The sequence below is a fragment of the Dipteris shenzhenensis genome, chromosome 5, assembly GCF_047967505.1.
Source record: "Dipteris shenzhenensis isolate YYH24624 ecotype China chromosome 5, Dip_SZ_1.0, whole genome shotgun sequence".
Classification (NCBI taxonomy): domain Eukaryota; kingdom Viridiplantae; phylum Streptophyta; class Polypodiopsida; order Gleicheniales; family Dipteridaceae; genus Dipteris; species Dipteris shenzhenensis.
Genome location: NC_141600.1, coordinates 46,435,940 through 46,461,383, shown reverse-complemented (window position 1 = coordinate 46,461,383; position 25,444 = coordinate 46,435,940). Strand labels below are relative to the sequence as shown.

Genomic DNA, 25,444 nt, shown 5'->3' with positions numbered 1-25,444 from the left:
TTGCTCACACGGATGACCTATTTAGAACCCTGAACACTAGATGGTCTTTGCAGGACAGTAGGGGAAAATGGTATGATAGGTTTGGCAAATTACGGATCCAGCACGTCCCTAAAAGATGTCCTGCCTAGCTTGGCTCATCCTACACAAAGCTGTTTGGAGCAATGTAAGAGGACTCGGGATAGGGCAGGGAGATGGGAAATGTAGAAGATGCCCTGGTGTTCTTCAGGATATTTTTCACTTGTTTGTTGCTTGCCCTCATGCTAGAAAGGTTTGGAAGTTCATTCAGATTGAATGTGGGGAGCCAGTCAACTAGAAGGCTATTTTACTAGGGGATGCATTCAAAACCAAGTAGGAGGCAAAACTTCTGCTGCTGCTAGCCAGGGTGAGCTGCTGCTCCTCCCCGCTCTCTCCCTTGCTGCCCCCTCCCTTCAGCCCCTCCCTCTGCCTCAGCCTCTCCCCTCCTCCCCCTTCTCTCCCTCTCAGCCTGCCCCCTCACCTCTCAGCCCGCTGCCCCCTCCCCCGCTCGCTCTCAGCCCTGCTCCCCCGCTCCCTCTCAGCCCGCCCCCTCACCTCTCAGCCCGCTCCCATCTCCCCCGCCTCTACCCTTCCCCCCGCCTCCTACCTCCCCCTACCCTTCTTCCGCCTCTACCCCCTCCCCCCGCCTCTACACCCTCCCCCACCTCTACCCCTCCCTCGCTTCTACCCTTCCCCCCACATCTACACCCCTCCCCTCTACCCACTCCCTACCTCCGCCTCTACCCCCCATCTCTACTTCCCTCTCCTCTACCTCCTTCTCCCTCTCCCGCTCAGCTGCCCCCTCCCCTCTCAGCCCGCTTCCCCTTCCTCGCTCCCCCGCTCACTCTACCCTGCTCCCTCCCCCCGCTTCTCCCTCAGTCCTCTATCCCGCTCCCTACCCCTGCCTTTTTTTTCCTTCTTCCTGTTTTCTCCCTCTTCCTTCTCCCGCAGCATTTTTTTGGAGCGGAAGGAGGCCCCAAAATGTCAGAGTCGGCCTCCTCACCTCGATTGGCGATGGATATTCCGTCAGCCAATCCTACTCCACCTCCACCGGCCGTGAAAACTATTACTTTTTCTAAAGACGAGTTGCAGCAGATCAAGAAGGACGTAGAGATTGAATGCTCTACCACGTTGCTAGCATGCATCTTCGGGTCTCACCCTTCTAGATCCCAAGCCAGAGACTGGATGCTTGCGGCTCTCCCCCCAGACCTCACTCCACGATTGTTAGATGTTCGTCTTCTAGGACAAGGTTTTTTCCAAGTTGTTTTTGACACTCGAGGCTGCGAGCACTGTGCTCAAAGCTGAGTTTTTACACCTGGGACACAAGAAGATCTTCTTTGACGCCTTTGATATTGGTTTCGACCCAGTGGAGGCAGATAAGGAAATCTTTTCGCTCTTCATCAGATTTCCCGGGCTTTCCCAGGTTTACCATCAACTTCTTTCTGTTATTGGGGAGCATTTTGGTGCGGTTGCTGAGATCCCACCTCTCCCTGGGTTGCCATTGACTGCAACAGAGGCAACCAAGGCTGATGGGGTACCTAGAGTTAGGGTCCTCTGTAAGGATCCTAACCTCACAATGGACCATGTTATGATCCAACACCCGGATGGTTCCTTTTTTCGCCAGAGAGTAGAGATTGCAGGCAAGCAGGACCAGTGCAAGATATGCATGACCATTGGACACTTTGCCAAGGATTGCCCCAAGAAGAAGAAAAGGGCCAAGAAGCCCTCTGGTACAACTACCACCCCACGGCCTCGACAGGGGGGTGGTACAGGTCCAATACACGCTCCTCCACCTCGACAGGGGGGTGATACAGGTCCTGCACCTGCTCCTCCACCTCGACAGGGGGGTGATACAGGTCCTGCACCTGCTCCTCGACCTCCGCATGGCGGTCCTTCTCAAGATGGTGGTGGTACAAATCCAACACTTCCTCCTCGGCCTCGACAGGGAGGTGGTACAGGTCCAACACCTGCTTCTCGACCTCCACTTGGCGGTCCTCCTCAGGATGGTGGTTTAGCTCCTACTGGCCAGAGTGCTCCTCCACGAAGCGCTCCTTTAATACCGCCACCTTCTACCTCAATTGCCTCACGACCTTCTACCTCAGGGATACCCAACGCATTCCCGTGCGTTCCGGTTCGTGTGCAAATCGCTCCTTCAGTTCACGAGGGTACACTAGTGGACTCTACTTCACCTCGGGCTGTCCCTCCAATCTCACCTCGCACAGTCCGAGACGTTGAAGCTTCGACCTCCTACCCGGTTGCAACTTCTCCCCTAGACACTCTCCTTGAGGCAGTAGAGGTCTCCGCAGCTGGGCAAACACAGGATCGAGAGCAGTCCTCACTTCCTCCCTTGGATAGGGGGAAGGGGATAGTTTACACTATTGATCTTCTTCCCTCAGAAGGGATACTTCACACTCCAGTGTCTAGCTTCAGCCCTGGCAGATGCTTCAGATTTCCCAGAAGAGGAGTTTGTGCCCTCTATTTTTGGTGAGTCAGTGATTGGGTTTCCTGTTGACAGGGCTGCTTCTTCAGGCGGCAGGGTTCTTTCCCCTGTTGATTATCCGCCACTTGGTTCCATTCCTTGCTCCTCGAGCAAGAGGTCTTCCCCTGTTGAGGGGTTCGTTTCCGCCACTAGGTCGGATAAGGTGTTCCACTCTACATCCTCCCGTCGATTAGGATTATTAGTTGGAACATACAGGGCCTAGGTGGCATCCCACATCGCCGCCGTAGACAGCTAATCCAAGATCAGCTTCATCCAGGTGTTACTGGGGGTTCCATTGATATCTTATCTATCTACGAGCACAAACTGGATTCTAGAGATTGTGCCAATTCAGGCAAGTTGCTTTCTAACCATACTTTTTGGTCGCCTGCCTTGGGCACCAAGGGGGGCACTTTTATTTCAGTTTCACAGTCGATTCTCCCCTTGGTTGTTGGACACGGAGTCATTATGCCCTCTAGAGCTCAGTGGATTATTCTCTTGATTGGAGGCCGTAAGGTTGGTTTCTCCAACATTAGAGGGGAACGTGTCATTATGTGGAAGGATTTGCTCTCCTGGGCCCCCATTGCGGATTCATGGGTGATTGGAGGTGACTTTAACATGGTTGAGTTACCGTCATACAAAAAAGGGGGTAGAGAAGGAGGATTTACTCTTTGCAGAGAGCAACTTGGGATGCCTTCCTTTTTCACTACTGTGGCAGAGATACTTGGTTGGACGATGCCTTTCTTATTCAGCCACAGTCCCTCCTGTTCTCTTGGTCGAACAGGAGGCAGCAGATGCCTATTCATGTATGCATTGATAGATTCTATATAGATGATTGGGCACTTGACAGAGGTGGATCGGTATGCATTGCTGCTAGGTTTTCCACTTCAAACCATTTTCCTGTTGTGCTGGCTATCTCAAAGCCTCACTTGAGAGGCCGGTCTGCCAGCATCAAGATTCCAGATGCCTTGTACACAGAGGAGGACCTTACAGAGGCAGCCCTGCAGATATGGGTTTCTCATGTCCAAGGTGGGCAGCCATTGCCATCACAGGTAGCTGCTGCCCTTTCAGGTATTAGCGACTTCTACCTCTCAGTTGCTTATACCAGGAGACGAGATATTCTCAGACGTGAGATTGGTGTTCGCCAGCAGTTGGCAGCTTTGCAGAGGGAAGAGCAGAAACGGCCTTCAGATGCTTGGATTCACGAGCACCTTGCTGTAGCAAGGGCTCATCAGCAGGTATTGCTTCATCAGAGAGCAGAGTGTGCCTTTCATGCACGGGAGTCCTTCTGGATTTAGATGGGTGGCAGAGTCAATAAACATTTTTTCTCTACTCTTGGCCCTAGACATAGTAGAGAGAGTGTATCCCAACTTATTGACTCACATGGGGTTTTACAGACAGATCCAGATGATGTCTTGCGCATAGCTTCAGATTTTTATGCCACCCTTCTTACTGCTGATCCTCAGACATGGGATAGAGAGGATGCTAGACAGGTTATTTGGCAGAACATCCCTTTGTTGGTGAAACCAGATATGCATGTTTTGCTTGATGTACCTTTCACCAACACAGAGTTCAGGACTGCACTTTCAGCCCTTCACAAGGGCAAGTACCTAGGTTCGGATGGCCTTACCCCCTCTTTTTTCATTGCATTTTAGGATATGATTGGAGACTACATTACTTCAGCCCTGCAAGGCATTTGGGACTCTAGTGAGATGCCCGGGTCACTTACAGATGGTCTCCTCCACCTTATCCCGAAAGGAGGTTGCAGAAATCTAGTGTCCCAGTGGAAGCCTATCACACTTCTGGGGACTTGTTACAAGATTCTAGCCAAGGCAATCAGCCTCCGATTGCAGCCCCTTCTCCCAGATCTTATTCATGACACTTAGACGGGATTTGTGCATGGCAGAAGCATTTTTGATAACATTTTCTCTTTCTAGGAAGCCTCAAAGTGGGCCATGCAAAGCGGCCAGAATCTAGCCATTCTACTTTTGGATTTTGAGAAAGCTTAGATTGGGGCTTTTTGGAGGGCACCCTTCTACGATTTGGCTTTACTGATGCTTGGATCAGAGGTGTTTCCTCTTTGTACAGATCAGCCCACAGCCAGGTACTAATTGGTGGGGTAAGGGGTGAGAGATTTCAGATTTCCAAATCAGTCCATCAGGGATGCCCCCTTGCTCCTTTTCTTTTTTTGTTCGTGGCCGAAGCTATGAGTATCTATGTTAGATCTCAAGCTGACATCTTTGGGCTGAGACTTCCCATTAGAAGGGAAGAGGAGTTACTTGACAGTGAGTTGGCAGATGACACAGCAGTTCACTTAGATGCCACTCCACAGACACTCACTTCTTTCAGGACAGCATTGGATTTATTTTGCTTGGCGACGGGGGCGCAGATAAATTGGCATAAATCCAATGGCTTTTGGATCAGTGATGAGGACACTCCAGTTCGAGGGCTTGACATTGGATTCACTTGGATTCAGAGGGGTGTGCCTCTCAGGTATTTGGGCTGCCAGGTCGGCTTGGATATTTCTTCCACGCAGCAGTTTGCTCCCGTGTTGGAGAGCATCAGGAGGAAGCTCCTTTTTTGGAGCTCAGCCAAGCTCGATCTTGCCTCTAGAGTTGTAGTGGTGAACCAGGTCCTCTTGGCCACGGCCTGGTTTGTTTGTTCTTGCTGGTGCCGTTCTAGGGACTGCATCACTCAGCTCAAGAGACCGATCAGAAATTTTCTTTGGAGTGGGCTTGATGGCACAGCAGATGCCTTAGCTAGGGTGGCTTGGGAGACCCTCATCCTCCCTACACAGGAAGGGGATCTCAATATTATTGATCCAGATTTACAGTGCAGAGCTTTACTATGCAAGATGGTGGTGCGGGGACTTATGCCAGGGCTAGAACCGTGGAAGGCCTTTCTTATTAGCAGCATACAGAGGTGCACACCTTCTTCATTACGAGACTAGATGAGCAGTATTAGGTGGATCTTCACCACAACACACCTCAAATCACCTTCGTCCCCTCTCATGGTTGCCATTCTGAAAGCATGGGCCAGTTTCAGGAGCACTCTTCGGAGGATTTCTCCTTCCTCTCGTGAAGAGATTGATAGGCAACCCATCATGTGGAATGACAGTATTTAAGATGTTCATGGCAGACCACTTGGTGCCTCACTTTACATGCAGTGGTCCACGTGGGAGAGGGGACCTGCATCATCTTTGGGGTCTTGGAAAGCTTTCCGCAGGCTTCCAGAGGAGACCAAATATTAGTTGACAGGACATCTCAGAGGAAGTGCAGGGAGGATCTTGCAGATTGAGGCAGCCCTTCTAGAGGATTGGGTAGACACAGATGATATGCCACTCACTTGCTCCACTTGGGCAGGTACTTTTACGAGAGGCGGTGTTCCGCTTCAGGTTTTGGCCTTTCGAGATGCATAGGAGGATGCTTTAGTTTTTAGTATGCAGGATGGTGGCAGATTGCTCAGATCCACAGGGGACATCTTGCTTGAGTCTGCTTTTCAACCTATCACGGTTGTAGGTCTTTTGGTGCAGGGATCAAATTCAGAGTGGTTCCTCGACCCAGACCCCCCACCGGGTCTTGGAGGCTTTGGCTCTACGGGGGAGTTCCCATTAGGTATTTGCAGTGGGACCCTGGAGAGTGGGAGTGGATTGACGCAGGGCATCGAGAGAAGAGCATCCCCTTCTTTCATTACACGGTCAGTAATGCCAAGAGATTTCAACTCAGTAGTAGAAGTTGGAGACCTTCCGCAGTTCCTCATTGGGAGACATTTGATATCACTGCGGATCTGCAGAGGTGTTTCTGGAGGAGACTCTGGAAATCCCACAGGAATAGAAAGATCACTCTCTTCTTTTGGCTCTCTATCCATGGTGGGATTGCAGTGAACCTTTGAAGATCCACGTTTGGAGCCGACCCTACTTGCCCTCGTTGCCTCTATGCTTCGGAGACTATTCAGCATTGTTTATGGGATTGCAGACAGGCGAGGATGATTTGGATGGGGGTAGCCAAGATTTTCAGTCACTTTGCAACAAGAGATCTCTCTTGACCCTCTGCAGGGTGTTCCTGCTGCTGCTGCTCCTACTCAGAGTACAGAATATAATGAGGATGTTGCTAAAAGATTTTCCTTTCAAGCCCCTCTTGCATATATATAGGAGGACCTGAAAGACCTTTTTCCTGTCTTCAGCGTGCAGATAGTTTTTGTATCCCCTTTTGTAAGGGTGACTACGTTGTAAGTCCTCTGTTGGACTAGTGGAACTACTACGGACAAACTCTGATGATGTACAAAAGTTCCCAAGTTTAATATAATCACTTTTTTGGGCTCAAAAAAGAAACTTTTCCATGGCTTGTATGCCTGAATCAGTTTAAACAAAAGATCCTTGCTTCTGAGATAGTAATCTGCTCTGTGTAAACAAGATGGTGGCTTACCAGAAGACGCTTAGGTTCCAAAACACTGTTCAACCGCTCAAGAACACTATCATCTGCAAGGGAAATCTCGTCCAGAAGGAAAAGATCTCCTTTTCGCATGGCTTCAACAAGGGGTCCATCCTGCCAAATGAAAAGTGATTGCCAATCCTTTTGTAAACGAAGAAGCTCCTTTTGCATTGATTCTAAGCATTGTAGTTCGTGCTGTTCTTCAGTGCCGACTTGGTACTGCCCTGATCCAGAACCTATAACTTCATCTTTAACGCTAGCCAGTAGTTTTGAAAGTGTGAATAACGTTTTCTCTGCATTCTCAATGCCCAGGGGTAGCTGCAATACAAAAATAATCAGTGCCAAATGTACCAATTGAAGAGACAGGGTTCACTATCACATAAGTCTGCCTTAAAGAAGCCCCACTTTGGCAAATTAAATAACACCTCACCTCAAGTGTGTAGTATTGACGAAACAGCTTCGATGTGTTCAACTTGTTAACGCATTGTTCAAATTGTAAAGAAATGCTCTCTCTTTGACGAATCGGCCGAAAACCCTGATAAAACCCCAAGGTGCATTGCGGCTTTAGCATACGTAACTCAAGCAGAAGCATGGCTACGAACACTCATTCAAATTTATGTATAAACTTATTATATGTAAGGACTTGCAGTTACACCCTTTTATATAATGAATTTCCGTAGCCAATGAAAGGCAGAACTGTGAAGCTGCTGGCACTACTTACACCAAGAAAATCAGCTGTCTCTGTGTGTTGATGGCAATTCAGAATATGGAGATGTTGTTCATACACCATGGCTAATAATTGACACACACTGGTTTTTCCACAGCCAGTCTCACCCACAAGCAGAATAGGTTCATTGTGTTCATAGCAATGCTCAACAAGACTAAAAAGCCGTCTCATACTTTTCGTCCAAATAATCCTATGGAGATGGAGACATACAACACAAAAGGATACCTTAGCCTTGTAACATCATTGAGAGACGTTTGATTATTAAATTTTCTGAATTCAAGCCTGCTCTTATAAAAAAGGCTCACTTTCCCAATGCTGCTGTAACAGCTGGAGATGCCAATCGCTTCTTGACCTCCTGCATTTGTGATGTTGTTGACAGCTGCAAAACAAACATTCCATTCAATACCTGATATAAGGCTCAAAGAGGGACAGACAGGCAAGACTCAAGGAATATTGCCTTCAACCTTGTACTCTTTTTGTTTATGATTATTTAGTATAGTAAATACCTAGGAGAAATGAGAAGAATGTTCAATATATACTCAGAAGACCCTCAAGATCTCTAAGGCATCCAGCAAAACATGACAAGTACTTACATATGGCTGCCCTACGGAGATGTTGATCAACTCTGTTTTCCAAAACATACGGATGTTGCATTCCTCCAAACCCAAAAAAAATTACAATGCAACAACATTGAGAACAGCTTACTTACAGAAGCTCACCTCATCATAAAGGGTCTCCATATTGAATTTCACCCGCAAATTCTTCACCAAGGCCTCATATACAACCAACCTCTCACTTGCAACTCTCAACCTTTCTGCAAGAAGTATGTATCCAATCTTTGCAAGATCCTCATAAGATATACCAGCTTTTCGATGTCGATCTGCCCATCTAAAGAGATCACGTGGTGTGATGAATCCATGCTTTCCTGCAAAGGCCTGACTACTCTGCCTGTTTCGCTGCAAATCCCTCATAACAGCCACCATCTTCTGAGCATAGCTTCCAGGAATCTCACAGCGTCTCTCTAAAATGATGCACAATTCATCTTCAGGTATGTCATCAACATGTATTTCAAGGAAGCGATTGCGAAATGCACGGGACAAAACTTTGCGGCCTCCATACTCCCCGGGAGGATTTTGGGTCGCAAAAAGCATAAATTCAGGGTGTGGTTTTACCACCACCTGAAGCTCAGGTACATATAATTCTCTGTTATCATCTAGCAAACGATTTAAAGCCTCCAGAACTTCTGAAGGTGCCAAATTCAGTTCATCCAAAACAATCCAATATCCATTGCGCACAGCCTCAACCAAAATCCCCTCTTGAAAAACAAGCCTTCCAGAACCATCAGTAACATAGGTTCCAAGATATTCCTGTAAATCAGTGTGCTCATGATTGTTGATTCTAACAAATCTGTGGTCTGTAATCGCCGCAAGATATTCAATTAAACTTGTTTTCCCACTGGAAGTTGGACCCTGTAATAGTACAGGATACTTTCCGATAAAGACGGCCTTAACAACATTCTTCAGATGCTCCCTTACACTCTTTGTCAAAACATACTTTTGTGAGAACTCCAATGAAGATTTTGATGGCTTATAATCACCTCTGTTTACCCAGAATTGCTCGATAAGGACATGGTTAGAACTGGGCTGGCCAGGAATCTTCCCATATAAGCTGTTTGCCTGCCCTGTCTGCGTAAGCAAGCTGGTTGAAATAAGGTTCCCCATTAATACAGAACTTGGGCGATCCAGGAGAGTGAGGAATGTCATACAAACTCCATCATACAAGGATCTCAAAAACCCATAAAGTGGCATTGCAGCTTGTGTGTACTCAAGTGCACGTGCAAGTGAGCGTAAGCTGTATCGAGGCTTTTGATTTGCACCATCAGAGAGCCTTGTTTCCGCCTCCTGCTGTGCTTGTTTATAAAATTCCACGATATCTGCTACTGGGGGACAAGGAATAGAGCCTTCCAAGTAGCGATAAACAAAGCTATGCAAATCTTCTGCGCTTGTCAACTCATCAATATAAAATTCAGTGAAGCGATTCTTCAGATGAAGTGGAATATCATGTTTTCCAACATCCGTTGCAGGATTCATGCAAGCAAAAACCCTGAAATCAGGGTGACGAGGAATATTTTCAATATCACCACGTTCTGTGAGGCTCAGCGATCCCTTTTCCCCATCCAAAACCCCCATAAGCCTTTGCAGCGTCTCTATCGGTGCCAGATTCACTTCATCCAACAATATCCAGTGGCCATGTCTGAATGCCCTGACAAAAGCCCCTTCAACATAGGAGAAAGCAAACGTGCTTTCTGCTGCCTCTACCTGACGCTCACATTTACCAAGCTCCAAAGCAAAGCAATTCCATTCATTCATAAGTTCCCTGCTTAGAGGACGTTTTCTCTTTGTGCTACCTTCCAATTCCGATTTGCTGTTTTCTTTTGTACGCGAGTCGCCTTTGGAGGATTTTAGGAGACTTTCTACTTTAACAACAGCAGTCCCAAAGGCTCTTAACATATGCCTCAATTTTTTCTTCTCTGCAAACTGATGAACTCTCACAAGAAACTCTGAGTTTTGCTGATAATCACGAGATGTTACCAAGGCACCAATATATTAGAGATAGCTTGCAGTACATGTAAGTTCTAGATGAAATATATTGACTATTGAGAGTAGCGTTACAAAAAATTAGACGGAGACCATGAATGTCTTACACAGTGAACTTACCTGTGAAGGAAATGTGCGGCAAAACAATTCTATGAACTTTTCTAGCATGGACATGCAAATGCGCTGAGCTTCTACTGGTTTAAAACCCCCCAAAAAATCTGCACTGTCGCTTTGCTGGCTCAAGTTCTGTTTATAAAAGGATAAAGAAAAATGTACATCAGATATCCCACCACAAGATGTCCATTGGAAGTTTGAATACAAATGAATGGTCCACAAAACTCATCCAAGAAACACATCTGAATTTTTTCATCGCAACAAGGTTTACAGGGAAATCAAATTGATGCACAAAAAGGGACGTATGTGCGCGCTCTTGTACAGCATCAGAAATAAAACCTACACAGCTATTGGACGCCAAAGGAACATATAGAGCTCCTGAAAAGAGATCACAGCCCACGTGCATGAACGAAATGCATATGCACACCAAAGGTATCTATCTCTGAGTATCCACTACCTGATTACAAAGGGACAGTATCATACAAGCAGGTCTTACTGGTATGACACTGCAATTGCCTCTAGACTGCATCTTCTCAGTAAATTTGTTCATCCCATAATGCGGAGGGAAAAGTACGTCGGAAACAAGATTAGAGGCAGCCACTGGAAACGTCTAAAGGCTGGCCTACTTTGCACAGTATGGAGTTAAACATGGATTGTCAGTATAGAAACTTGAAAAAGCAGTGAAGGTGTGACACTACAATCGCCTCTAGACTAGTATCTTCTTAAACCAAAACAGTGAGTTTGCTCGTCCCATAATGCAAAGAAAAGTAAGTGAGATCCACAGATTATGGGTTGCCACTGGAGAGGTCTGAAGTCTGGCCTACTTTGCACAGTATGGAGTTAAAATAGTGGGTCAGGCATAGAAATTTAAAAAAGCAGTTAATGTCTAAAGGTATTTGAGATAGAAAGATTAGAGGCAGGCACTGCAGAAAATTGAAGGAGGGCCTGCTTTGGCACTATGGATTAGACATGGGATTTGTGGGTCAGATAGAGAAACTAAATACAGCTGATACCACAACCTGAGGTCAATAGTGACTCAACCTATCTGGACAACCTCAAACAGACCTGAGTAATGCAAAAATACTTAACACAATGTATATCAAATTCACAGCCTACTTGAGCTTTATTTTGGCCTGTACAGTAACTAATGATATTCATCTTAGATAGAATGAAGGGTTTCTCAGCAAGAATGTCCAGTTTCACAAAACCTTATTCCCTCGAAGCTGCGCAAAAAAGAGATTATTCACTACCTGTATGACAAGCCATCAAATATCAGAGAACAAAGAGAAGCTTACCATTACTGTCAAAGGCATGGATAGTTGCTCGGCTAGACGCTGTACAAGGGTTGTCTTTCCTGTACCAGTTTCACCAACCAGTAGTACGGGCTCCTGCTGTTGAATGCAAACTGCTATGCGTTCCAAATTTCGCATAGCATGGCCAGTGTTTGCAAATAAACGTCCTGAAGTCTTCCTTTCCTGAGGATTAGAAGTAAATTTCAGTTCCTTATATACAAGCACCTCTACTGTGAGCAAAAGCAAAGTTCTATTTGCATCTGGATGTAAGAAGAGAATGGGATCAACATGAGTTGTGTCATACCTTTGATAATCGAACAGGTAAGCAAGCACGCCCAACTTGTACAACACTAGGTGAAATCTGTCAGACACGACAAAACCCAAGTAACATGGATTTTAAGACGCATCCAGGTCCTTTCCATGATAGATGAAAATGTCACACAAACATGTGTGCATGTGTCCCACAGACATGCAAGGGTGTGTGCAGGCACCTGCACACACCACATATACACAGCGCATGCAGACATGGACTTGAGCAACCATGCATACACACACAAGCACCAATACAACCAGATCTCCCTTTCCTTCATGTACATATAAGCATATATGCATAGATGCCAGCATGCAGGTCTCCACGTATTTGCAAATGCATGTATGCATTTGTTACCGGCATCGCTCTCACATTCACATGTCCATACAAAGGTTCGGATCTTCTATAAGCTGAATAGTCTAGTTTCACTTTTCCAAAGCCTAACTCTCAAGCTTAAGAGGAGGCCCCATCATACTTACATGGACTACAGGCAACAATACAAACTTACAGACTTAACACATGACCAAAGGAAGGAATATGGAAAAGGCAGCTTGAAATTTTGATCTGATCTAGTGAGAACCTGAAGCAAGGGCTTGTTCAACGTTTGGAAAAAAAGGACTTGCTCTTCAGTGACATCCCACAGCCTAGCGATCGCCTCCATAACAACACGGCGACTTTCTGCACAAGGTATGCATCCAGCAAAGCAATCCACAGCCTGCCACAACAAACAGGTGTGACAATTCATCATCTCGCAGTATGATTTCTCTGGCTTTGAAAGAGGAAAGTGCATAGTTTACAAACCTCTATGTATATGGTTTCACGGACCGAGGCAGATAGAAAATGACCTCCAATTTCCTTTATGTTCATTATCCTCTTGCACCACTTGAGGAGATCCCTGATAAAATCCAAGAAGTGGTATGTATAAATCAGTGTAACTAGCTTTGAAAATACAATACATTTGAAGTAGGCCTTTCAATCAAGCAACACTAAAGCAGAAATGAGCAGTATCTTGTATTAATAAAATCTTCTTACAGTGATTAAGAGTCATGTGCATAGCAAAGTGTATTTAAAAAAGGTCATATAGTGAAGGGTCAAGTGCATGGCAATGTGTGTGGTGCATGCAAAAATACATCCCATGGGGAGTTTCCAGCTTAAACAAAGAAGCACACATACGAAGTGTCAGGTATACATAATAATTCTGTATATGTCTTCTGGATGAAGAGCAGTGTCCTGTTGTGTATTGGAATTTTCTATAATAGACAGCTTTCCCTGGAAAAATCTCTCTGTTGACATTAGTTGACAGCTGCCTTAGACTCCCTTTTTAGTTCTATCATGGCTTGTTTATAACCCGAATTCCACCTTTTAAAATGCAGAAGTAACAATCCGATTTATGTGTTGGATTTCTCTAGCATTTAGCTGCCCATTTGATTGTTTTTACAATGTCGCAGGCATTAAAAAGCAACTGCAGAATTGCTCTTCTGCACACCGCTCACATATGGGTCTCCTCCTGTTGGACATAGGAGGCTAAAATCTGCTCCACCTTTTTGGCCAATATATCGATCTCAGGACTGTCAACCCCATAAACTGATCACTTTGTGTTTGCAAGTCACAGATCCTGAGCAAGATAAAAAGCATCTACAGCCTGCCGGTCCTGCCAGATGGGGTAGATGGGTTATTGATCAAGTGATTTCAAATCAGTGTTCAGTCGAATTCTCGAAACGTACCGTGCTCGTAAAGTACCATAACAACTTTAAAAAAATTGGGGATTTCTTCTTTGGGGGGAGATGTTTAATGTGCAATGTGATCCTATGAAACAATGCATGTACGTACTGCTATGTGGCATTATTTCGAGGTTTTTGTGGAAGTTTTGAAGAACACATGCCCTAGTACATTATATATTGCTTTGCGAGAGTGAATTTCATGCTATTCATGACAGAATCTTTAGACTCCACGCTCACGATCATGAGCACATTTTATTACTAAACGGATAAAAGTTAATCTCTGAATCCGATATTTTTACTGCATTTCCTCATAAAATGTATAATGTGTGCCTTGCTTTCCACCTTCTTTGAACCCCCTACTTCCAGTCTCGTACCTAAAGTATGATACTGTAAGGGGCCAACACAGAGTTATATGCCCTTTCTTTATGTGTTACAACATTATGAGTTCTACTTTAAGCATCTTTCAAGACCACCTCTCATAGTTCATTCAACACCCACATCAAGGCCCTCTAAAATCAAATCACCCCCTAAGCTGTAGTTGGAAAATTAAGGAGGATGTGTGACAAACATCTTGGTTGCTCACCAGCCTCTCCAATCGATCTCTAAATGGAGGACACTCTTACGAAAACTCGTATTTTGATAGGTGAACCAAAGTGCTTCCACAGAGCCCTTGATGAGCGCCTATATCTTACATTTTTTGTCATCACCAGTTTTGTGTGCGCAAAAACATAAGTACCTAGAAAAACATGAATAGGTCGAAGAACATTGTGCGACTTTATCTCAAATCATTTTTCATTTGCACGACAATTGTACATGCAATTGATTTTCTTGAACCTATTTGTTAGCTTCTTTAAAAGAAGAATTTGTCAACCCATTTTGTTTGATTCCAAACCAATTTTCTATCTTAATCTTGTTAAACCATAGAAGCCCTTGCAATAAGTAATTTTGTGTGTAGATGATATAGTATTACTTGTAAAGGATAGGTCTAACCTTCAACTAAACGATTTCATTTTAGTCTCTCCCAAACGGGCATCTAAATCTAGCTCATAGGGCAATGCACCATTTAAGATAGATAGAATTATCGCAATACCAGCAGTCCGCAACATGGACGAAGGTGAAATTTGCATGTCCACTAATACAGCAGAAGCATATACCTAGATGAATCCAAGAACATTCCCAAACTCATCCTCTAAAAACACAACATAGTGCAGTTTCAATCTCATGATAGTCACTGATAAGGTTGAAAACCATAAACTCCATCACGCATAGCAGGGACTAGCTGCTATGACATCCCCACTGACGTCATCCACACCCAACAATGGGTGTAGACCATAGTATAAACATATGCTCTCACACATACAAATCCACACACCCACACATACTTGAGCCGTGGTGGGCAGAATTGTCGGACTCACTCCATCAAAGATCAAGCAAGCTTAGCGATAGAGGGGGGCCACACCATAGTTAGGGGAAACGAAAATAGGGAAACGGGGAACGGAAACGTTTCCGGATTTCTAGGAGAGCTAAAACGGGGAAACGCCACATCAGCAAGGGGGGAAGGGGGTTTTGAGATGAGAACACACACATTTAGAATGCTACAGCCTACAGCCCTCCTGTAACTTAAAATATAGTGCATAATAATTACCACAATGTCACTTAGAAGTTAAAACTTCGAACAAGTTACAAATTAGAACTTAGAAGTTAACTTAGAAGGCTGAAAGAGGGGGCTGAAGCCTGAAAGAGAGCTGAAGGAGTGCAATTTGAGCTTTGAAGGAGGGCTGAAGGGGAGTAGATGATGATGGAGGGCTGAAGCAGCCTGCATAAGAGAAAGGAGTACAAAGGAGTGCATGGGGCTCAAGGAGGGTTGGGAAACCTTGAGGATGGAGAGAGTATGAGACTGAAAGAGTGAAAGGAGTGAAACATTGCACAAGAGGCCAAAATCGAAATCAAAACGACCAAAATCGGGCTAGCGGCGGATTTTCGTGACATTTGGAGACCCTAGATGCTTTGTTGTCTGAAACGGGCCGTTTCTATGCCCTGAAACGTGTTTCAAACTGGCTGAAATGTTTCAGCCAGCTGTTTCAGGGTCCTGAAACGTTTTAGACCTTGAAACGCGTTTCAGGATCCAAGCTTCACTAAAACGGCATTTCAGGCCTGGCTGGGCTTTGAAATGTGTTTCAACGTAACTGTGGACCACACACCAACTATGGGAGAGGAGCCTTCCCCTCGCTGATGGAGCCTCAACCTCGCCCAAAACCTCAGCCCTCGTGCAAGGGCGTGGCTGATTCTTCTCCCTCACAATTATGTTACTTCATCCTCGATAATGCAGTCTAGCACTCTTCCAACGCGGGACGCAGCTACTGGGGAGCAGTCAGGAGGTGGTGACTCGTTCTCTCAGCTCCCAGGCCCAAAGCCTCACCCAAGACAGCCCTTAACGAAGGAGTTCATGATTGCTTTGACCATGGAACTACCTCGAGATTCCAGATGAGTACGCAATATCGTTAAACGTGGCAGATTTTGATTTTGCAGCCCTAGAAGGCAGGGTCCATGGGAGTTTTGGTTCTCGGACCAACCCTTTTAGGGGTCCAACTTTTCCTCCACGAGAGGAGCAGTGGACCACCAGGTTGTTTGATTGGCTAGGTCCCAAGGGCAGGGAGCTATGGATCACTCATGGTAACACAACCAACTTTCAGCTAGGCTTCGTATCAGGCAAGCGGGGATGCAGCCTCGCAGTGGGTGTGATTGGGACCGGAGGTGCAGCTTCAGCAGGCTATCTAATAGACCTTGCAGCAGTGTGAAACTTTAACCAAACCACAAACTCAGCCCTTGTAGTCAAATCGCAGCTGTGTAGTTAATTCGCAATCATGAAACGTGCCATAGAAGAGGCTAGAACTCAAACTGCCTCAAGGGAAGTCAATAGCCACATGTTGGGAAAGACCGCATGAGGGGATCGACTCCGACCCCTGGCTGGGAACTTCGAACAATGTGATAGAAACACAACAATGGGGCTGAAAAGTAAATCACTGTAAAGAGAGAATGTAGGAGAGAAACAGCACTAGGGGTTAGAAATAAGCCCCCCCCCCGCCCCCCCCCCCTTCCTGTCTTTAAGGCAATAAAAATCTGTTTGTACAAGGTTGTTGTACAATTCTTTTTTTTTGCAAAAAGAGACTTCTATTAAGTATTAAAGAAAACCGTTAGAGCAAGCTCCATACAGGATACACCATGCAATGCATGAAAAACTCGAGCCAAAAAGAAAGGATTGAGGCTGATAGTGCCATCTCAATCCGGTAGAAACCTCCGAGAAAAAGGGAGAACCCCTCCAAACGCGAAGAAATACAGTTCTCCTAGAAGAGGCTGCCCGTGAAGGGCCCTGCATGCTAGCCCATATGGCTATCAAAGTGTGAACCGTGTCACTCCACAATCCCCTTATGCGCAGCGTTAGCCAAACACGACCCCTGGCACGGGCCGCCCGCCGAGTATCTCACTGCACCACGCCCCACTGGGCAAGCCCTTAAGCTTCACGGACTTCGATCTTCTAGAGCGGCCTTCGCTAGGGGGGCTACGTTCCTTAGGGAATGGAGAGGCTCCCCTTCCTTCTCAGAGTCCTCTATAGGGTTGCGGTGGCATTTTCAGCCTCAGCCTTGGATTTTTCCTACCTCATTTTGAGGGGGAAGTTTTTGGCCATTTTTGAGACCTTGTTTCATGCTCTGCATGTTGTCTTCCCGCTGTGAGCTTGCTCTCGCGGGTTTTATTCATACGTAATAGAAGTCTTTCTCATGGGGAAAAACAAAGAATCATGTAAGAAACCGATCAATGCTTTCTGTTCTTTTGTAGGTACCATGCCTTAAAAGATCTTTTAATTGTTCTCTGTTCACATAGGCTATATCTCATCATCCTCACATCTCATCATCCTCAGATGTGGCCTGTTGACCACCCTCAGATCTGGCCACCCAGTTTGGGTTAAGTGACAGAACATTAAATCGGTTAAGTATCAACATGATGGAGCTATAATTCTTGCTATGAAAAAAACAAAAAAAGACACCGTGCCCATTTGCATATTTAAGGTCTAAACTAATCAATCACAGATGGACACCAAAAGCAATGAATAAAAACCACCCTTTCCGCAATTTTTCGAACATGTTGAGAAGATACAAGCCATGAGGAAACTACAACCATGGAAAGGAAAAATTCTCTCTTACAAAATGATTCCAGACAAACCTCAAGGAAAATTGTCGGCCAAAATAAATTATTTGGCCGGACGAGCAATCAACAGGTGACAACTGTGAAGCGATCCCATTCACTAAATTAAAAGTTCCTGGGGTTATCCACAAGCAACAAGAATAGGTGATCTTACCATAACGTTTGGAACAAGATACTTGCCAAGCCAAATAAAGATCAGCCAAATTTCCACTGTAGATGCTAATTTGATGCTCCAATACAGAAAAGTTTGTAGACGTTTTGAACAGAACAAAACAGACTGTACCAATTAATTTGGAAACGATTGGTGGAAGCAAGGGAAAAGATGATTGAATGATAGCCTCCATTTCATTATCATTGGGAACATCAATTACAACTTTTCGCCACAAGTTGTTCAAAATTGCCCAACCTGTATACAGAAACACATCACCCCATAGATAATATGAACCTCTTCACCATTTATACCTGTCCCCAAATGTTTAGTGTTTCATTATCACGAAACCAACCCAAACCTGGAGAGTAACTTGCTGATCCAATGTCTGTCTTGGTAACAGTAGCCAATAGTTGAAAACCTTGAGCTGCTCGAATTGTCTGAAACATCAGTATAGCAACCAGAGTTTATTACATGGCTGAAGGGGTATATTATTTCTAGAAATCATGAAAGCATAAACGGAGATTTATCATCCAAATGCAATAAACAGTGGTACTGGGCATCCCAGTCTCAGATCCAAGAGAGCACTTGTTACAGATAGGACTTTATACCTCAGCGCGCCCAGGAATATAGAGCTTTCGATCTTCCAGTAGAGGAACAAGGGCTGACAGTATCTCAAAAGGCGCTCGATCAACGGCTTCAAACACCACCCATAAGCCTTTTGATACAGCCTGCACATTGTTGGTTAACAATATTGAGTTCAACAACTAGCCTGTCTGGAAAATTCTGGAAAATCTCATAGGCAGGTATCTAGTCTGGGCAAAGAGTTCCACAAATCTTATCACATAGGTGTCATATTAAACTCAATTCTGACCTGTGTCAGTGCACCAGGCTGCCATCTGAAGTCTCCAGGGACCTCTGTGCAGACATAAGTCCCGAGCATAGTTTTGCTATCCATTTGGTCATCCAAATGTATAAATATAGCATCTACTTGAAAAAAAATCACAAAAAACTGAGCGGAATTAACAATTGCGGTTTCACTTCTCCTAGCTCTGCAACAAATTTAGCGAATAGATAGCCATCAATCTACAGACACATACAATAACCTCTCCTCTTGATGATTTCACAAAAAGTGAAAATAGACCAAGTCATAATATCTCAGAGAATCACCAGAGTTTCCCGTAAGCTGGCCCAGTTCCTGAATCAGAGAAGTTTTCCCAGCTCCTGGTGGGCCCTCAAGCAGAACAGGCTCTCTCTGACTAAGTGCTAACACCAAAGCCTTTAAATTGCTCTTTAAAGTAGAGGTGAGGACTAGTAATTGCCTACATGATGGTGATAAACTGCATAAAAACTAGGCATCTCAGAGAGTGGAATTCTGACAGCATAAAAATGTAAGTTAAAAAACTAGTTTTCAAAGACAGATGGAACTACCAAAACCAAATGACAAACCAAAAACCTCAAAGCCATATATCTTGCCTGACAGTAGATATTGCATCCTTCCTCACAGGTAGCTCTATGCCACAAATTTCCACGTGTGAAACCTGGCTGGACATCTGGCTCTTCCATTTCAGTTGCCAATCATCTTCAGGGATAGAAGGAGATTTCAAGTTAGCTGATTGAACATCCCAACCACAAGAATCACTTTGAGAGGAATCAGGTTCCACAAACCAACCAGCCTTCTCTACAGCGATCTCTTGACAAAATTCTTCCCACCTACAACAAGGCCCCCAGAAAAGAGACAAAGACAAAACAATTTTAATTCTTGCAACACAGATACGTAACACACACAGACCCAAACAGAGAAAGAAAATAAATACACGTGTGTGTGTGTGTGTGTGTGTGTGTGTGTGTGTGTGTGTGCGCGTGGGTGTGGGTGTGGGTGGGTGTGAGAGAGAGAGAGAGAGAGAGGAGGGGTTGGGGAGGGGCAAGGGGGGTGCACGTGAGAGAGAGAGAGAGAGAGAGAGAGAGAGAGAGAGAAAGAAAGAAAGAAAGAAAGATTAACGTCCACAAGAGGCCTCACGGGCCTATGGGACGAAGTACACAAAAAGCGAACTCATACAAGCCTCGATGGGCTGAAGCAAGGGTATGCTAGGACCCTTGCTGAGTACTAATCTATGCTAACAAAATCTTAATCATAGAAAAAGTCAACTACAACTGCAAAGTGGGCCAGATCAATCAATCTATCTAGGCGCAGGGACGAAACCGAAGCCTAGTACAATGATGACTCTCTGATGGGCTGCGAAGATGTCTCGTATCTGTGTTTGTCGAGCTGTCTCACGCTGCGGTGGGGGATGCGGTCTCCTCGCTCTCTGGACTCTCTAGGCTATGTCTAGAGTGACCCCTCGTCTCTGTCGGTCTCCCCTGAGGAAAGCTGTGATAGGTCAAACCTCAATAGAGTGTACTCTGGGGGGCTCTCTATCACGCATGTGGTCTCTGCGCCCCTCTCTCGGTGGTACTATACCGGCTGCTCATCCAGACTGCTCTCATATCGGCTAGCTCCTCGTCCTCCACTCCACTGTGTCCGGGGGCTGACTCAAATGTATAGAAGTCTGTGACGCGTCGCTGTGCCCGGTCACCCTCTATGTCCTATAGTGGTATGACCATCCCCTGTTGCTCTCTACTCTGTCACAGAAGCGTCTCCCTGTGTCGACACATCTCCAAGCCCGATACATACCTGGTCATGGAAATGGATCAGTCATGACAGAGGACCGAAGCCACTCCCCTCTAGGTAGAGACAGTGGTAGCGTCCCCAAATCTCGTAGTAGGTTGGGCAAACACAAAGAAAATGCTCCTCTATCTCAACCACTCCCAACGTACATAGCGTGCAGACCCGCTACTCTCTGGGTATACCCGCTGCTCTCCCTGTCTCGATCCTCAGCTGATGGGACAAAACCCGCATCTGACCAATGGCAATCCTCAGTGCATGGGAGACTCCTCTATCCTCGAGATACTGGGGTCTGATGATGAATCCCTCCACTGATACTCTCAGGAAGTGGTCGCGGTGGAACTCGGTCTTGGTGGTGGGAAGCTCCTGGTCCTCCCCCCAAGTCCGAGATGTATGAAGCTGGAGGAGGTCTAACCGTATGATACAGTTGATCTCATCTCCTGGGATCAACTCAGGAGACGCATCCATGCTGTACTGAAAGGAGGGAACCCTGCCCATCTGGCCGTGCCTGGCAAGCCATGTAGATATGCGTGCATACCATGTATCTATCCCGTTCTCTGCAAGTCATCTGGATGACTCTAGGACCAACCTCGGAAGTCTCTAGTGGGGTAAGTCCAATACTCTGTGGATGAAAGTCATTGTCTGAAAGATTGCATCAACCTGGAGAGGTGTCATGGCAAACTCTGCCTGTACTATCTCATGTGGAACTGAGGGCTTACATCGGATCATCCTCGATCCCATCGTCACCTGTAGCCGCTCAAAGCTCCTCCAATCTATCCTCGAAAGATCGCACCCCTAGAAAGATGCTGCATACATGACAGTCAATCGCACCAGTGTGTCAAAAAGCCAGCCCTTCGTCGGTGGATCTTGAAAGTGCGCCTGGAAGCACTGTCGCTCTAGCCTAGCCAAACATTACATGAGGGCTTCTCTGAAATTAAAAATGCTTGGGCTGAGGAGCCAGCTCCAAAATTTCGTGTCTCGGTTCCGGGCCATGTTCGCTATGCTCCTGCTGTTATGAGTTTGACTCAAAAGGCAGTGGTTTTGTTTTTCCCTGGAACAATGCCTTATCCAATAGATGTTGCTCAATGGTTGAAATCTCTCTTGAAAGGATGCTATGTTGAGGGCTGCTATAAGGCTGCCAGAGGATTTTATGAGGTTATTTACAAATGCTCAGTACAAGCAACAGTCATTCGAAAAATCTCCTTTGTTGTTTGGGAACCAGCTAGTGCATGTGTATCCATGCATTGTTGCCTTATGCGGCTGAAGCATTGGGGAAAGTTGTATGTCCTCCACGCTGTATGTCCTCCACGCTCTCCTGGAAATGCCAATCAATTACGAATTTATGTGTCCTTTGGGATACTGATAGACCCACACCACCTCATGTTGCTTTACAGGTGCAAGGTATGCCTTCTCAGCAGGTGTTTTTTAAGTTGAAAAGGGATAACTTTTGCCAGTGCATGTTTTGAATGTGGCAAGTTTGGCCATATGCAATCTGAGTGCCCTCATGCACAATAAATGGAGATACTTTTCAGTTTGCTTCTGTCTATGCCTCTGAAATGTGGCATCATTTGGGTGGTGCAAGAATGCTTTTATCTGTGGAGACTTTAACAACTCTCCTACCACTACTGACAGGACCACTCATTGATCTCCTATGCTGAGACGGGAACAAGATGCATGATCCCATTTGGTTGATTCTTTGCATGCTTGTGATCTATGGAGACAGCTGATGACCATGATGGCACATTTCATCACAATGCTTTTACCTAGTATTGGCTCGCTTGGAACGATGATATATGCTTCATGCAAGGCAGTTTGATAATTTCACCTCTCACATGAATGTGGATTATGCCTTGAGGGTATCTGATCATTTTCCCATCTTCATGACATTGGGTTTTGGCTTGCCAGTGAATAATGTGCCGTTGCCTTTCAAAAGGCTTTTAGTGGTGAACAATTCTTATTTACAACACTACCCCTTCTTAGTCATGGTTCAGGGTCTCATTACCAAATTCACCTTGCGCTCTTTGGTAGATTTGGATTGATCAATTTTATTCAGGAATGAAGATTTTGATTTAAGAGTATGGTAAGTGTTATCTGGGTGATTTACGGTCTTAAGTGATTGATGCAAAGTTTCAGATTCAACATTTTACTACTGTGATGCAGCAACACAGCTTGTCTTCCAATGAGCAAGCTCATTTTCATGCTGCTCTTACTTGCTTGGCTCAAAATGATCAAAGGAAATTAAGGAAATGGCAGCTCCGCTCCCGCCAAAAAGTCATGTAGGATACAGGTTGTTCATCTAAATCTTTTTTTAAACGCCTCCATACTTCTCGCATAATGCATTCCCTGCATCGTGTTTTGCATCCAGATGGTTCTTGGACAGCAGCTTGATGAGGTGGTTCAGCACTATTTTGCGGATCTTTTTGCTGCTCCTCTACCCTCTTCATCAGCTGAGCTTGCTGCTAGAAATGGTCCGACATGTCCATCCGAACCTCTCTTCTGAGGAGACAGATTCATTGAAATTGCCATTCATAGATGCTGAGCTTAAAGGGGCATTGGCTAAATTGGAACATTCTAAATCCCCAGGTTGGGATGGCCTCACGGTGAAATTCTTTGCTGAATTCTGGGACCAACTGAGTCCTCTTCTTTTACGCATGATCAATGATGCTTGCCTTTCTAGTCCTTTGCCCCCTTCTTGGAAGAAAGGTCTGCAGCGTTTGGTTCCCAAGAAGCGTCTATGTCAGCATCTATCACATTGGAGAACGATCACCTTGATGCCTGTGATTTACAATATCATCTCTAAAATGCTGGTGTTATGTATCTTGCAAATCTTATATAGAGGCTCGCATCCTGCACAATATGGATAATATCGCAAATACTATCTTGGTATTGAATATGCCAAATACACGATAATATCGCAAATACTATCTTGGTATTGAATATGCCAAATACACGCATCCGGATGTTCTGATCATGCAGATAGATATTGAAAAAGCATTTGATATGGTCAGATGGGATTTCATTGCAGATGTCATGCAGAGATTGGGTTTCAGATATAAGATGTAAAGGGTGTTTTACTGGCTTTATGACGTTGGCACAGCATCCTGCCTTTTGTCTGATGCTTTCTCTTCTTGATGGCCATTAGGATGCTATGTTCATCAGGGCTGTCCACTCAGTGCTCTGCTTTCTGCCATTGCTGATTTGGTCTCTCGCCAGTATTTACATGGCATTGATATTCATGGAGCTGCTCCTTTTGTCAGTCAAGCCTATGCCGATGATTCCTCCTTTTTTCTCAGAAACTCTGCCCCAGATGCTCACCATCTTATGCAGGCTCTTCACTCATTTGGCCTTGCAGCTGAATTGTAAGTGAACTTTGCCAAATCCAAACTCCCTCCTCTCCATGCAAGTGATTGACACCACATTTTATGGCCTAGATTTTGCTTGCTGATCAGGGCTATCCCATTGGTTGGCATATTTCTTTGCCACAAGAAAGACTATGGGTTTTGCAGAAGCTATTTCATAAGATAAATTATTGGAAGCTCTCGACATGGCCATTGCATGTTCACCTTCGAATAGTGCAATCTATTATAATGGCCTATGTGCAATTTCATTTGCCATTGATTCCTTGGTCTTTTACAGACATCGAGAAATTCATATCCAAGGCAATGGAATGCCTTTGGCGCACTAAATATTTTAAATATGCACACTCGTGATAGCTCGCAAGGCTACCCTTTCTCTTACCTTTTTGGAGCAGCATCAGCCACGGACACTTATGCTCTCGTGCAAGTTTGCTTCTCTTCGTTCTGATGCATTTGGACGATGGATTCCAGTTCTATCGGATGTTATCTTTGGGCATTTACATGGTACTATTCCTAGTTGTCCATTTTCTACTCACTTGCTTCGGGACTAGCAGTTTTACTAAAACACTTGCATTGGTCAGGCCATCCCTCGGATCCTGGAAATACCCTCCGTCTACAAAGTATTCACTGGAGCTTATCCATTATTGGCTCGTCTTCCGCCTAGGAAGGCCTACTTTCTACATCAACTTGGTATCTCCAGGATGATGCGGTGGATGACATGGGCCTTACTCTTTCTTTTCTACAGGCCAGGACACGTTTCTCTTTGGGTATGCATCACAGGCCTATCTAGCATATTCTCACCACCATGCTATTTCCTTTCCAGCCAGTTCCCCATTTATTAACTGATCTTTCTCTTCTAGATTGGAGCTTTAATCAAGGCATTCCGGGTTATTCTACTTTCTCCTTTGCGCATCTCACTACCAAGAAATCTTATCATCTTCTTCTACCACAGCCATGGGTTCATGAGCGGGGTCTTTCTATCTGGCATCTTGACAAACCACTTGCTTGGTGGAAGGTTTGTTTTGGCCATATTTGGAACAGTAAGCTCCCGCTTCGTCAACGGGTTTTCTTATGGCGGTGTTTGGTTGGTGCTTTGCCACTGGTTCTTTCTTGGCTACCATGCGCATTACTTCTTCGCATTGTCCATCTTGTTCACATCCACGGGAGACAGTCCTTCATCTACTCTCAATTTGCCTGGTTGCCCGTGACTTTCTTCCCAAATTGGGCAATGGGGACTTATCTTCGTGCCCGTTTTCCTCGTATTGCTTTTGGCAGGCAGTTTTGGTTGTTTGGGAGATATACCACCACCCCTGACTACATTCAGTTTGTCAATTGGTGTCGTTATTGGGCTCTATGGTCATTAGCTTCTCGGCTCTATGGACACTCTGCTGTG

The 25,444-nt window shown here is 45.3% G+C and overlaps 1 protein-coding gene across 1 annotated transcript in view; it reads right to left on the bottom strand.

The window, feature by feature from the left end:
• The window catches only part of LOC147902094 (midasin-like protein), a 193,926-nt gene that overhangs the window by 160,503 nt on the left and 7,979 nt on the right, over positions 1-25,444 (bottom strand). The window contains exons 5-21 of the mRNA XM_087374676.1: positions 19,507-19,743; positions 19,201-19,370; positions 18,905-19,017; positions 18,642-18,761; positions 18,392-18,470; positions 18,166-18,288; positions 17,901-17,997; positions 12,763-12,856; positions 12,542-12,676; positions 11,956-12,012; positions 11,655-11,834; positions 10,366-10,491; positions 8,368-10,218; positions 7,954-8,027; positions 7,643-7,838; positions 7,352-7,456; positions 6,916-7,239 (exon numbers count right to left, since the gene is read on the bottom strand). Coding sequence (XP_087230802.1) covers positions 6,916-7,239; positions 7,352-7,456; positions 7,643-7,838; positions 7,954-8,027; positions 8,368-10,218; positions 10,366-10,491; positions 11,655-11,834; positions 11,956-12,012; positions 12,542-12,676; positions 12,763-12,856; positions 17,901-17,997; positions 18,166-18,288; positions 18,392-18,470; positions 18,642-18,761; positions 18,905-19,017; positions 19,201-19,370; positions 19,507-19,743 — 4,081 coding nt within the window. The remainder of the gene's footprint in view (positions 1-6,915; positions 7,240-7,351; positions 7,457-7,642; positions 7,839-7,953; positions 8,028-8,367; positions 10,219-10,365; positions 10,492-11,654; positions 11,835-11,955; positions 12,013-12,541; positions 12,677-12,762; positions 12,857-17,900; positions 17,998-18,165; positions 18,289-18,391; positions 18,471-18,641; positions 18,762-18,904; positions 19,018-19,200; positions 19,371-19,506; positions 19,744-25,444) is intronic.